The sequence below is a fragment of the Musa acuminata genome, chromosome BXJ3-2, assembly GCF_036884655.1.
Source record: "Musa acuminata AAA Group cultivar baxijiao chromosome BXJ3-2, Cavendish_Baxijiao_AAA, whole genome shotgun sequence".
NCBI classification, from domain to species: Eukaryota; Viridiplantae; Streptophyta; class Magnoliopsida; order Zingiberales; family Musaceae; genus Musa; species Musa acuminata.
In genome coordinates this window covers 21,785,755-21,799,942 of record NC_088350.1, presented here as the reverse complement: position 1 = coordinate 21,799,942, position 14,188 = coordinate 21,785,755, and the positions used below count along the sequence as shown (strand labels likewise).

Genomic DNA, 14,188 nt, shown 5'->3' with positions numbered 1-14,188 from the left:
GTTTTATATATATATATATATATATATATATTAAAGAGTGCTATTTGTGATATTTATTTAAGGTCTTTTCTCCCTCCATGTCGTTTATTACATCGTACGACCCATTATATAGAGGTCGTATTTATGTCATGATTTCAAGAAATGTGTTGATGGAGACGCTACAAATTGAGTCACCGGCAATGACTGATGACATAATTAATGTAAACGCAGGATGGTATGCGGTGTATTGGTATTATTGTATACCATCATGTATTCAAGTGAATGTATTCAAAGCATTGTATATTTTCTTGCGTTCTTACAAAGAAAAACAAAAACAAAAGAAATTTGTTATAGATGTAGTGTGTATAAATATATATGATAAAGTTGCATAATATTTCTCCAAAGATATTTTTTATATTTATTCATCTAAATTTATATTTAGCATCGATATTCTTAAAATATTAGAAAGCTTTCGTATATGTTGTCATAGTTAATATTTGTCCTTTTTTTAAAAAAAATAATTTTTAATTCATATACCATACGACGACATATAAAATATTCACATGAACTTGAATATGAGATATATCAATTGTGTAATAATTCACTAACCACAAGTCCATTGAACATCAACACAATTATACTAAAATTTTAATCAACATTAATACCTCTTTAAAAATATTTTAGACAATCTGTGTCTGTTTAAGGGAGGATTTATATATTGGAAGAAATATATTCATTAAAATTGGTGGTGCAAATATGCTATTCCCAACTTTTGAAAGGATGGATATGTAAAACTTCTCCTAATGGAGGATATATATATATATATATATATATATATATATATATATATATATATATATATATATATATATATATATATATATGAAAGAAAGTAAAAAAAAGTAGTGAAAATGGCATGCATGCTCTCAACGACAACTACAACTACAACTACAAGGAAAAGCTTATAAGAAAAGGGTGGGGGTGGGGTTGGTTCGAGGTCCGCCACTACTATTATTGACTGCTGATGGAGGCCACCGAAGGAGGCAACAACAACGAGAAGGAGAAGAAAGAGGAGAATGCGATGGAGGATCGGGTGGGTGATGGTGGAAGACGGGCGGCGACGAGGAGAAGCGGGGAGTTCTTCCCGGAGCTATGCTCGCCGGCGCCGGTGCGGCTCACTGTGTGGTGCAAGTCGCTGCTCTTCAACAGCCACGGCTACACCGTTTACGACGACGCCGACGGCCGCATGGTCTTCCGCGTCGACAACTACGCCCACAACTGGCGGCAGCAGGCTGTGCTCATGGACTGCGCCGGCCATGTCCTCCTCACCGTCCGCCGCTGTCGCAAGGTCACCCCTCTCTCTCTCTCTCTCTCTCTCTTTCTCTCTCTCTCCCCCACTGAAATCAGCTGACCGTGCATGATTGAATAGTGCCTGTTGTCGGTTTATCGGGAGATTCATCTGACGATATGAAATGAGAGCAGTAGGCGATCTCAGTAATATATATATATACATGGCAAAATTGTTCTTCTTCTTCTTCTTCTTCTTCTTCCTAAAAACCAAATCATTTTGATGATCAAAATTATGATGCATACTTCAATAATGTGTAGGAACACCAACAACACACTCATAACTTCTGTAGACCTATTAAATAGAGAAATAAGACCAAACTCACAAAATGAGCGAAGCACAAAAAAGGATTTATGCATACTCCCAATTTTTGATATCCATAACATCAGCGACATCAATCAATGCTTTCACAAACACAGCGGTCTTCTCCTTTAGAGTGCACCATTTTTCACCTGATGGTTCCATGGACTTTAGAAAACTTATGTTTTATCCCACATCATGAACACGACCACTGTTTCCTTAATGTTGACATATCCAAGAATCTCTCTCTCTCTCTCTCTCTCTCATGTATAGAATGAAAGATTACACTGTCCATATGATGAAGACAAGCATCATAAACATGGACAAGCTGAGAAGTAGCAATCTTACAGTGACAAACCCATTGATCTACCCTTCTATTGATGCCACCTCCTCATGCCCACATCAAATCATACAGTAGAAAGATCAATTCATACAGTAGAAAGATAAGCATATCCATCTTACTCAGAATATATACAGCCTTAAAAACCACAAAAAGAAAGATCAAACATGCATGCGTGTTTGTTCTTCAAGACATCAACATTTCTTCTTCTTCTTCTTCTTCTTCTTCCTGCAGTCATTGGTATCTGATTCAAACCGACACCTCCTCGTTCAGTTTCCACATTCAACACTCGAAACAACAATATTAAACCATAGAACCAACAATGGAACACAAACCTTAAATAGCAAACACATGAGATGTCTACCTCTACAAAGAAAAATTATTATTATTTTGTTATACAAGAAGAATCTAAACTAAAATATCCTTGTACACTTTCTTTTATAAATTGTAAAGAATTTTTTTCTCAACATATACTCTAGAGAAAATCCTAATAGCACTATAAGTCTTTTTCTTATACGTGTTGTCCTTACCGAGTCTTAATATACATAAGATATTCATAGAAGAATCAATTTTTTTGTTTATTAACCTAAATCTAAACAAAAATCTCCTTGTACAATCTTTGGTATAAATCTCATACAAGAAAATCCTAGTGGCACTAAAAGTCTTTTTCTAGTATACATCCTTACCAAAGCCTTGGTTTACATAAGACATTTATAGAAGAATCTTTCAATACTTGATTTCTTTGTCATCCATATAATTTGGTCCAATCCAAAAACCACCTAACATCCCTAATGGTACCTAAGCAGCTGATCATCATCCATGGTTTGACAGATTCTGAACTTGAAGGAGAGTTGGGAGGCTTACAAGGGTGACAAAGATGTTGAAGACATGGTGAGAGAGCAAAGCCCACTGTTCAAAGCAACCAAGGACTTGGGCAGCCACAGCTGCACCATCTCCATGTTCACCCAAGATGGATTCCAGCCATTATTAGGTTATCGAATGAGCTGGTCCCGCGAGAAGGAATGCTCCAAGATCTATCAGTCTGCTGCAAACACACTGGTGGCCGAGGTACCAACTGTTCTCTCCACATCTTGATCCATCACAGTCTTAAGCTTTCCTTGTCTCCTTTTGACAGGTTAGTAGGAAATATGGATCCATGGCAAAGAAGCTACTTGACAAGGATGTTCTAACTCTGAGGGTGCAGCCTGGGATGGATCAGGCATTGGCAATGGCAATGATTATGATCACAAACTCCATGGGATGATCATGGACTGATTGAATTGAAGAGAGTTAGATATTCCTGGATTGTACATGATGGTATATGAGGAAGACGAGGATGTGAAGATGTGCTTGAGATAGATAATAAGCAAGAGTGATTGTACACATCGTATCGTAGACAGATGATTATTGCAGCAGCTCATACAAGAAGGAATTATCTTCATTTGTTGTAAATATAAATATATATGTATTGATGAAAGGATAGTTATGAAGGTACTCAGGGTTAGATTAGTCTATTATTATTACCTCATATTTATATATTTTTTATCAATGATGTATCAATTATCCTATTGAATCAGATGTCAAAAATGAGAGCAGGATAAACAAAGTATTGAGCATGATGAGGATGTCAAATAAATCTGGGTTAGGCAAAAGAAAGGTTTACGCGTACACGAAGCAAGCTAATATTATTAGCTTAAGTCAGACTTATCAAGTTACTGGATCTAATTGCTCAAAATCCCACAAATTGAATAAAATTTTAAAAGGATTGTTTTCTTTCTAGAATCAAATCCCTTTTTTTTCTTTTACAATCCTTGCTTACTAGTTGTTAGTTGTTGATTCAAATATACTGTACATGTGCTTTTGAGATGCCATGGGTCAGTCAATCAATCAACCAAAAAGTTTTCTTTGAATGGGACATAAGCGGATACTTCAATGTCATCAATCAAAATGTAATCTACACATGCATCATTTTGCCTGATTTGCCATGTGTGTTAATTATCATCAATCACAGTTCACAGACATAGCTGGTTCTTCATTAGCAATGCGATCAATCTCCTTATAACTTCACTTTATAAAAGCGTAAACTTAGGTGCACAAACATAACTAGACAAAAGACTTCATAGATAAAGATGAACAACTTAGCCAGCTCCATACAGACATGTGATAAAGGATTTAGGGTTCATCCATGGTAGCACGACAGTTTGCTGGAGGTTGGAAGTAGAGTGATTCCAAAATGCTAGTAGTTGAGACCGGGAAGGGTGAAAGGAAGAAGGAGAGACTTCTCCATGCAAATGATACAGAAAAAGGGGTGAAGGCGATTGAAGTTGCTGAAGGAGAAGCAAAAGCCTTTTTGCAGCTTTCGCATGGATTGATTTGGATCGTGTGGAATGTTTGGGCTTCAGCAACTCATATGTGTCAGGTTCATCCTACAGTCTCTACATTTGTATTGCTTGTGCTTCTACGTTACTCAGCCAGTGTTGCAAGAGCTCAACTTGATGCAATCAAATTCTCATCCATTATATTAATCTTTTCCCGAGAACTTAAGCTTTTGGGACTTGCAGTAACTCAATCAAATCCTTGAAATTGTACCATAAGTTCGAATCATATATCTATCCTTCTTTTCTCATCATTAATTAAAAATATTCATACAGTATTCATTCTTCACTTGGACTTGCACCATACCATATATTTGAGTTTCATTCACACATCAAATCTAAACCAACAACGAGATGATAAAATACATACTAGCCCAAGCTATTAAAATTTGTGGTCACTCACTTAAATAACAGAGTATATATATAATTATTTAAAAAAAATAACATTATCATTTCATCTAGAAGTTTAAGTCAATATAAGACACATACTCGAATTAATTATTTTTTAATATAACCTAAAAATGATCTGAATATATCCTAAAAGTTATTGTCAATTTCATCTAAAAGTTTAAGTCGTTAGATGAGACATGATACATATTCTTAATAATTCTTTTTAAGATGATAAAAGAACATGCTAAGAGTCATGTGTTTTGTTCTAATGGTGACATGGAGAAGATTGAGAGATGAGTTCTGAAGAGTTTGCACATCCAATGACTTAAGTGAATTATATTATCATAATCCTGAAGAGAATGTGGATCAGAGAAACTTACTTCAAAGTGGCTCCTTGTACTTGAATTTTATATGCTCTGTTACTATTTGAGATGGTAGGAAGGGAGCCTTTCCCATATCAAGTCAAAAACTTGATCTTGAACTAACTTTGACCACCATGATGACCAAGCTAGTAGCTACAATTTCCCAAGAAATGTAGAAGAATTAAAAGGTCAAGTTATGATGACTGAGTGGATTCTTAAAGACAACCAACTTACCAGAGTGTAGAAGAAGCTTAACTTCATTGACTTGATCTTTCATTCATGTGCCATGAAGTGAGCCACATTTGGTTGGCTGGACTTTAAATATCTGCCAACAGTGCTTAGATGATAACTTAATTTTGACCCTGCAGAATAAGGTTCCAAGAATGGTCATTGGTCCCTCAGAAATATAATATATAAAGGATGCCCAATAGGTTTAGATGGACCATGGAGCAGATTCCTCCTCATCGGACAGCACTTGTGTAAAAAACATTATCCATGCTTCACCCATCATCTGACCTGCAGATTGAAGTCACAAGCTAAGTCTCTTTTTCCCTTAAAATAAGGTCACACTGTACTTTCTTTACACTACAGAATGACATGGTTATTTTGACTGGTTAGCAGAGACTAGCAAGCATGACAAAAGGACTTTATTGATGAAAACCTGCTCAAAAGAGAAATCTAAAGTTGAAGCATACCAGACTTAGTTGTCCTTGATGATTTACCCTTAAGAGTCATGGTCACTTATTAATTTAATAGAAAAAGTGCAATAGTCCAATCTAATACTTTCAATATCATGACAATGTCATATGAAAAGACCATGAAACACTGACTTCACTAACAGATTAGAAGGACTGAAGCTTAACCTTCAGTAGCGATGATTTTGATGCTTGGACATGGACATCAACTTTGCATGAAGATTCTTACCAGCTGGCCTCTGCATTAAAATTTCATAAAAGGACAGGAAGGCAAAGCTGTCACTCAAATATCATCAAGAGAATAACTTTTCAGCTCGATTTTAAAAAGGAAAATTGCCACTACTAATATCAATATAAATGGCATTATAATGGTGAATACAAGGAATAAAAAAGGAATCAGTAAGTAAAAGCTTACACTTCCCCTAGCTTTCCACCAGGCTGGTATGAGCAATTAAAGCTTGAATCTGCTGAACAGGGAATCTGAGATGTACATGAATGTGATTCTCTCTCTCTCTTTGAAAAAATGTGCTCGTTGTGCATTCAACTGCATAAAGACTACTCAGCAATGAGATGAAGTCTATGTTTGATAAAGTAGACAGTTCCTTGAACAGAAGTGAGGAGGTGGATATGCTTAAGAATGTCCACTGCACCATCATCATCATGTCACCATTTTCATCTGATCCAGTTGGCGATAACGCTATGGATTCTGTACCACCAAAACAAGAGAAAATAGGCTAGAATATTACAACCTCAGTTTTTCCATTGTGTCCAAACATCAGCCAACGACTCCAACATCTCCAACACCAATTGTGTTATTTTCTCCTTGCTTTAAAGTCTATCCTGGATGCTGGAATAGCCCCCAGATTAGTCCAAAGAATCCTCAGATAGTAAATTTGTACTGGTGAGAATCTCATCATAAACAAATGCTCCTGACAATCAAGTACAATAGCTTTAGTCGATAATGTGTTATTGGTGTTCCAAGAGAACTATATCTTCAAAGGTCTAGGTTCCCACATGTCCAGTGTTGTTGATAAATTTATATTCCAATGTACAGAAATCAGACAGATCATGTCAAAAATAGGAAATCTACAAAATATCAGGAGTGGATCCAAATTTGTGCACCAGAAGAGAAGGGAAAAGGTGATGGCGATGAATTAAAGTAAAAATAGGAGCATACAGAAATATCTTGGGGGTGCTCCACTCAGCTCTGCTCCTGCTGTTTGCTGAAAATGATATAAACCAAGAAATTATAGATTGGTAAGTTTGACTCAGCAACTTCATAATCATGTGAGACACTTAAATCACATTTAGATATTAGATTTTAAATAAAAACAACAAAAAGCAACAAAGCCATAGTAGCTGCTCATGTAAAGAGGGCCCAGATCAGTATCATGAGTAATTCAATTCTGATGACTCTAGGAAAAGCTGATAGTCCTTGAATAGTGATATATTTTCTAACATGTTCATGACATCTCTAGAAAAGGAAGCTTTCCCTAAGATACAGGAAAAACAAATACCTTATACCATGTGCAGTATGAAAAGGGCTACTGCATCAGGTTCTTGAGGAAGTGAATGTTACTGGCAAATTCTATGTATGTCTCCTTAATATATAAAAGGGTTATGTAATTCTAAGCATATAAGGTTTTTCTCTTACAAAGAAATGCACTAAACTTCAAAAAGATATTATGATTAGATAACATCCAACAGATTGCAGTTAAGGGTAATTGTAAGACTGACATGAAGACCAATAGGAAAAAGGATACACTAATTTATCAATGAAGTAGAACAAAAATGTTCAAAATTGAACACTCCACAAATTTATTAAACAGCATATCAAGAATGCAAAATGGACAAAACCTGTATCAGTTTGGAATTAGTTGCAAGCAGAACTATATCAAGCTTGACCATGTACATCATATGGCAAAAAGGAGATTAAAGAAGAGACTCCAAGGGTGTTTAAAAATGAAAAATGGATGAGGATGAAATTGTATCAGTGAAAACAATAGCAGAATTTGGTCAGCTAATGAAACAGCATTGGGTAAGGCAAGACAATTTAATAGAACTTTGTTTGTTATTATAATTTCAGTACATTACAGGGTGTAACCATGAGCTCAATGGCAGGAGAAGATTCATACAACCGATCACAAATAGTTGGAACATCACGGCTTGTTGTGGATGCGTCCAAATCTTCAGAGATTGGGCGAAGCCTTGGATTCAATCTAGGGAATCATTTTTGTTGATTGAGTCTTACACAGACCAGGTTTCTCTAAAACTATAGGCTTCATCAACAAGGTTAATCTTCCATCAAGATTAGGATTTGATCAATGGTGTACATGAATCATTCCTATGGTCATGAAACTTTCCCTATATTCTGAAGCATGGAGTCACAAGTAATTACACAAACCTTCAGTTCATGGAACTGATTCACAGAATTGTGACTGGCCCCAGAAACACCAAGTTGATATAAGGATTAGGTGCTTCTATTGTATAAAAGAATCTGGCACAGGAAACACCAAATATAGATGATTAACTGTAACATCAGTTCAGAGTTGGCTACTCCTTGATAAGGTTGTATTTAGATTTTTTTTATCGTTAGCATTTTTTCGTATATAATTAAAAACTTATAAATAACTGAAACAAACATGATCAAGTTGTTGGTTCTTCAAATTGCTTACATAATGTTCCAAAATTTCAGTTCCAGATACTTTCTGCTTCTGGAATTCTAATGAACAGATAGCACACATAGTGTCTAACATTCCTCTTGAGGAAAGGACAAGATTCAGTATGTGTATGATCAAATGAATTAGAGAGTTTGATGAACAGAGGTAAAAAATCAACTTGATAATCCTAAGGACAAAACAGATATCGGTGGTGGTGACGTATCGTCAAATGAACTTTTCAAGAACAAATAGACAAGAAACACACACAACAAATCATAAATGTTGTTTCTATTTTGTACTTTAAGAGTATTAAAAAAAAACATAAATGATGACAAAAGCTAAAAAGGCCGCCCTGTCATTGGGCTTGGATCATTTCACCTTCTTCAGTCCTCAGGGTCTTCTTTCTTTTTCTTTCTTGTGCTGTTTCGTGAGTATAAGTGCCACCTTGTGATGGTAGTTGATGATTAGCCTGTTTGAGGCTTTAATTCTTTACTTCTGTCTCTCAATTTCTCCAAAATTAAGAATAATGATTCAGTTTCTTGGTCAAAAAGACCAAGACTAACTAACTTGCTCTCTGTCATAAATCAGTGTGTGATGTTGATCCATATACTCCAAACAAGATTAACATTACGTTTTTATAATAAGATATATTCATTCACAAAGGAAGCAAAGTCAATCATGATTGTCATGTTTTCTAGGATCCATGGTTCTGAAGAAATGTCGCAATTAAAACTTAAACAATGAACAGTTTCATATTTGAAGAGATATATAATAACTAAATTACAAGGCTAACTTCTATAAGAGATAATTGCTTCCAACATTCTTATAATTCATCCAATTACATCTTGATCGCCACCGAACCTGAAACCTTAATGTCTAAACATCACTATACACATAAATTAAACATATAATACTGGGAAAAAGTGATTGAACCTCCTGCAACCATGAGTGCGTAAATCATTGAATTCAATGGCCATCTAAACAAAGCAAGCATACATATAAAAAAAAAAAACACTTCATCCCAACAAAGACCAAGCTAATGCTGAGCAACAAGGATCATCCCGCACACGCACAACACATTCATACGTCGGATCATAATCCGAAGCTCCCTCCTCCCTCCCTGGTTGCCACAAAGATGCGATGGTCAATGATCCGAAGCTGAAGAAAAGAATAGAAACGCGAGGCAGAAGGCGAGGGGGAGAGCTCCGCCGTAACATTGGCGGAGGGGACAGCTGGTCTAGATGGCCATGGGAAGGCTTTGCGGGTACATATCGGAGGGTGGGTTCACGTTCGGGGACTGCGAGATCGGATCTAAAGGTCCATCGGATTTGGATCCGGGTAATAGTGAAGGAAGTATCCCACAGCGGGTCGGATCCCAAACTACCTGATCCGTTCAAACTGCATCGGACATCTCGATTCGATTTAGCATGAGTTTGGAGTAGGGATTTGGACTCAGATTCATGGTAAACATATCCATCATCATTTTACCGATAAAGAATAATGATAACGGGTCGGGTTTTCTGGAATACAATCGATTCGACCCACTTAATCCGGAGCTCGATCAATCCATTTATACTGTGACACAAAAAGGATGACAGAGAGAAGAGGTGCTGCTGTCTTTTGCTCTGGTCTTTTTGGAGGATTGAGTTAAGGCGGTAATGTATTAACGGCATGCAGACTCTAGACCTGCATCATCTTGAACAAGTAGCACAAAACCATGGTAGATCAACAAAGATACAACTAATCACGTGACAGAGTAATATGTTTCTGACGGGCTCTCTGTATGAGAGGCGAAATCCAAAGAGCAGTGACTCCATAGCTGATCCATCACCTGGACTTTACGGACCACACAAATTGATGAAACAGGAGTGGAAAGTTAGCCTGGACCCTAGGAAAGTTTAACAAACTTGACTAGGAAGATTATTCCTACGCCACGCCCAGTAGTTCGATCGCATTGGATCCGTGATCTCCAAGATGAGGCACACCGTAGCGGCTAACTTACTGCTTTCTGTGTCCTGTTCAGAGTTTCTCAAAGCCTCGACTACTGCCCTGAGTTCTTCGGATGGTTGGAAACCATAACAAAGAAGATCCAGGAGCAGGCTTAATGCAAATTGGCAGCTGTTGCTTGTCTTCAGGACCTTCAGGCACAATTCAGATACTCGGTTGTCGCTTATTAGCTGGCTGGTGTCGCCCTTGTACAGTCCTCGAAGGTATCTCCAAGGGCTCTCGTTTAGCGGGTTAGCTAAGATGGCTTCTGTTGTGTAGCCTACTTCAGAATCTCTCATGGCCTGTAGGCCTCCCAGTAGCGGAGATCTTGTGATGACAAAGTACCGCTGTTGCAGATCAACAGTTAATAAGGGACTTGGATTTGTTCTATAAATGACAAGGGAAGTCACATTCTAAGATATGGATATATATACTCGAGGAAACAATCGTAGAGTAAAGAAACAATCATATTAGTCCCTAATTATGTAAATTACCTATGCATTTTGGACCTTAATTAACTGAAACATGATAGTCTATGAAGAGCAAAACACTGGGCATTAGCACTTTCAGGAAAATACTTGCCAACAGAACATACAATTGGATAATGAATGAGTTAAATGAGAATTTGTGCCTTATGATATGTGATACGTAGCAAAAGGCAAACAACCTTCTAAAGACTAAAGCTGTTTAATGATTCTAACATCAATGGAAAAAAAACTGCTACCACAAAAAAAAAGGTAAAAAGGTCGGTCAGTGCCAGAGCACGCACAAACTAACAAGCATGATTCACATGCACATGTCCCACGTTTTAATACTAATCAGAAGGGTAAGAACCAAGCTTTACCTATCTGACCAAGGCTCGATAGCAATTGGTTTTTAGGTTTACTAGATTCTTTGAGGTGCAAATTTGCTCCATAATAAAGTGATGATCTTAGGAAGATGGTGCATACCATAGAACTCAAATTACAAGCTAAAGAATTTTCAGGCTAGCAGTATGGTCATGCAAGTTCATTAGTTGACAAATTTTGAGATTTATGGTGGTTGTAGTCCATAAATTTTACAGCTCAATGTTGTGATCTCCTGCTTGAATCTCCATTTTACTCTTTCAAAATCACCAGGTTTCATCAATCAGACTTACAAAGGAAAGACTACTTGTCAAACTAAGGGACACCAGCTCAATCGACAAGCTCCCATTATTTGGAGTAGGTTTTATACAGCACGAATTGAAAAATACAAGTACCTTGGGTACTTATAAGGTAACAGGAATGTCTCCCGAACACTAAACTAAAGCATGTCAAAATAATGTTATCAAATAGTCTATTCTATGTTTAAGATAAGAAATTTTCTAACAAACAGAAGGCACTAAATTTCAATTTACTGGCTTAAATCTAATGATTTCTATAAGAAATGCAAATAGTTATGTCAACTAAGCCATTCTCAAGATTAATAATATACAGATCAAGAGAAAAGTATGGCATAAAGCAATAGCTGAACAGATCTAAAATAGCTACGTATAATAACTGGACCCTGTAGCAGTCAACCTGATTCCATGCTGAATTGTTGAAAATGTCATCTTCAAGAAGCATGCAGCAGTAGCCAAGCTCGTTTTCCCAGCCACCTAATGACTGAAGCACCCACTGCATTGGAAGAGAATAACAAGGTCCAACATTAGTATTGGATAAACATTGACAGAGGTCATCCTTCATCACCTGCGTTTGAAGGATCAAATCAGCTTGTACAAAAATAAAGTACATTCTCAGTGAGCACAATTCAGGATATTCTAGGTTTGAGACCCCTTGATCAGCCTTTCGACTTGGTTTTGATTTAGATGTTGAGTAAATTAAGATAGTATAAATTCAACACATTCCAGTACTCAAAAGTACATCAAGAAAAAGAGAGGGGAAGAGAAAGTAGTTAAATTACCTGCCTATGAGACCAGGCATGATAATTTTTAGCATCTAGATCAAGTATATTTTTAGAAAATTCAAGTTCCTTATTTGCAACCTCTGGGCCCAATTTCTCAGCAAGCCACCGCCTGTGGTGCCTACATGACATATATAATCATTAGCATACAAGTTGCAAGCTAATTCTCCCAGATGAACTGCCATTACTTCTTTTTAGAACAGTGTAAAAATTAAAAATATATATATAGCCAAGTGAAATCTTATGAGACATTAAGAGAATATGTGCCAAAAACTAAATCTATCAAGATGGATGAATGTTTTTCTTGATACCAGAATAATAGGCTTATGATGTGAACACTCACCAGATCTGGTAATTTTTGGCGTTGCGCATAGTCATTCGGTCTAGAAAATCCCTTTCCTCATGTAAATCTGCATTTAATGACTCGAGCACAACGCGTCTGAAGTGCCAGACCTATTTGCATTGTTTTATTTGATATCAAATAAGAAGATCCAGCATAAACAGCGAAGAAAAAGAGAGAAACCAAAATAAAGGCAGCAAAATAAATAGTTCTTAATATTCAAGAAACATGTTAAAAAGTGAGATATGCCCCAGACTGTAATGTACAAACATGACAAATAGTAACTTAAGTACTTAACTGCATAACTTAGTGGATGCATGACCTAAAGCATAAACAGCTAACACTACAGAAACAAACTTCTGTGGATAATACAGTAATATAGCGCACAGATCATTAGGAAAGGTCTCACTTTATGTTTGTATCCGTAAAAATGCAATATAATGAATTTGAGTAATGCCCTCTAGCATGAAAAGAAAGTCTAGATGATGTGTAATCCAGAAAAACAAGAAGATAGGAGATAACTAAAGCCTGAATAAGCATATTAGGAAATTAGATCTCAATTTTCCTTGATCATGGTGCAAAATCAAATTAATGGCATGAACAGCAGTATCAGAAATTCAGAATTACCAAAGAAGCCAATAATACCAATAATTCTCAATTTAACAAAAAATGATCCGTAAGTTGCATATCAACAGATAGTTGTCCACACTAAATCCAATTTTAGGTATGCTATCCAAGGTGATGCTATAACGGATCCTACTTGCACAAAAGAAAAGAACACAAGTTCAGTTGCTTCTTTTTCTATCTTTGCACCACAATTGATGTACGAACTTTTGAGGAAATCTCTTCACAAAACTAGAGCCTCTGAACCACATTAAATCTGCCTCCGCAAAAGAAATATCACTCCGACTTCAGCTCAAGCAGCTACCTAAGGCACTAAATAACATGGTGAGTCTTTTCTCAGAAATCAACGTTAAATAGAATGAGATGCATGTGATTCAAGATCGGTTCGGCAGATCCATCCACCATCTTCCTTGCTAAAAAAGAAAGGCCTTTGTTTAACTAAATGAACTTGTATAAAGGTTTCCACCAAAAGCTTCTGGATTTTCCCTCTTAACAAGAAAAATACATCTTCGGAAGACTTTTCCCCAGTATCTATCGATCTCAGGACAACTGAGATTACGAGGGGAAAGAACAAAAGCTCACGGTGTAGTTGCCAGGGTTCATGCCGATGGCCTCGGTGGTGAGGTCGAGGGCGCGGCGGCTCCGTTCGTCAGCGAGATACACGGCGCGGAAGTAGTCCATGGTCTCCCGGAAGTCATCGCGATAAGCGATGGGCGCGACCGGGTTGGGGCCATCGTCCTGCGGGACGGGCCTCACGTCCGACCACTCCGGCCGCGCACTCAAAGGGATCCGATCGACTTCGTCATCCGAGGACGGCATCGAGGAGGAGAGAACCTCGGAACCGAACCGATCGATCCTACACCTAG

At 37.1% G+C, this 14,188-nt stretch overlaps 2 protein-coding genes across 2 annotated transcripts; one reads left to right on the top strand and one right to left on the bottom strand.

Moving 5' to 3' along the window:
* Nucleotides 1–975: 975 nt before the first annotated feature.
* On the top strand, nucleotides 976–3,573 carry LOC103969696 (protein LURP-one-related 8-like). Its single transcript, XM_009383327.3, has 3 exons — nucleotides 976–1,327; nucleotides 2,799–3,035; nucleotides 3,103–3,573. Exons 1-3 carry the CDS (start codon nucleotides 1,004–1,006, stop codon nucleotides 3,229–3,231), a joined length of 690 nt encoding a protein of 229 aa, XP_009381602.1. The 5' UTR covers nucleotides 976–1,003; the 3' UTR covers nucleotides 3,232–3,573.
* Nucleotides 3,574–10,145: 6,572 nt separating this feature from the next.
* On the bottom strand, nucleotides 10,146–14,188 carry LOC135631867 (protein farnesyltransferase/geranylgeranyltransferase type-1 subunit alpha-like). Its single transcript, XM_065139896.1, has 5 exons — nucleotides 13,905–14,188; nucleotides 12,702–12,811; nucleotides 12,359–12,479; nucleotides 11,977–12,072; nucleotides 10,146–10,782 (listed from the first exon to the last, which is right to left on the bottom strand). The coding sequence occupies exons 1-5, from the start codon at nucleotides 14,139–14,141 to the stop codon at nucleotides 10,348–10,350; spliced, it is 999 nt and encodes a 332-aa protein (XP_064995968.1). The 5' UTR covers nucleotides 14,142–14,188; the 3' UTR covers nucleotides 10,146–10,347.

Bases quoted from the DNA above. Each gene is read 5' to 3' on its own strand.
- LOC103969696 (XM_009383327.3), top strand. From the start codon at position 1,004: ATGGAGGCCACCGAAGGAGGCAACAACAACGAGAAGGAGAAGAAAGAG. The intron at 1,328-2,798 runs GTCACCCCTCTC...ATGGTTTGACAG, and splicing joins CCGTCCGCCGCTGTCGCAAG to ATTCTGAACTTGAAGGAGAG. The intron at 3,036-3,102 runs GTACCAACTGTT...TCCTTTTGACAG, and splicing joins CAAACACACTGGTGGCCGAG to GTTAGTAGGAAATATGGATC.
- LOC135631867 (XM_065139896.1), bottom strand. From the start codon at position 14,141: ATGCCGTCCTCGGATGACGAAGTCGATCGGATCCCTTTGAGTGCGCGG. The intron at 12,480-12,701 runs GTGAGTGTTCAC...TATGTCATGTAG, and splicing joins GCCAAAAATTACCAGATCTG to GCACCACAGGCGGTGGCTTG. The intron at 10,783-11,976 runs GTTGACTGCTAC...GATCTGCAACAG, and splicing joins ACAATTCAGCATGGAATCAG to CGGTACTTTGTCATCACAAG.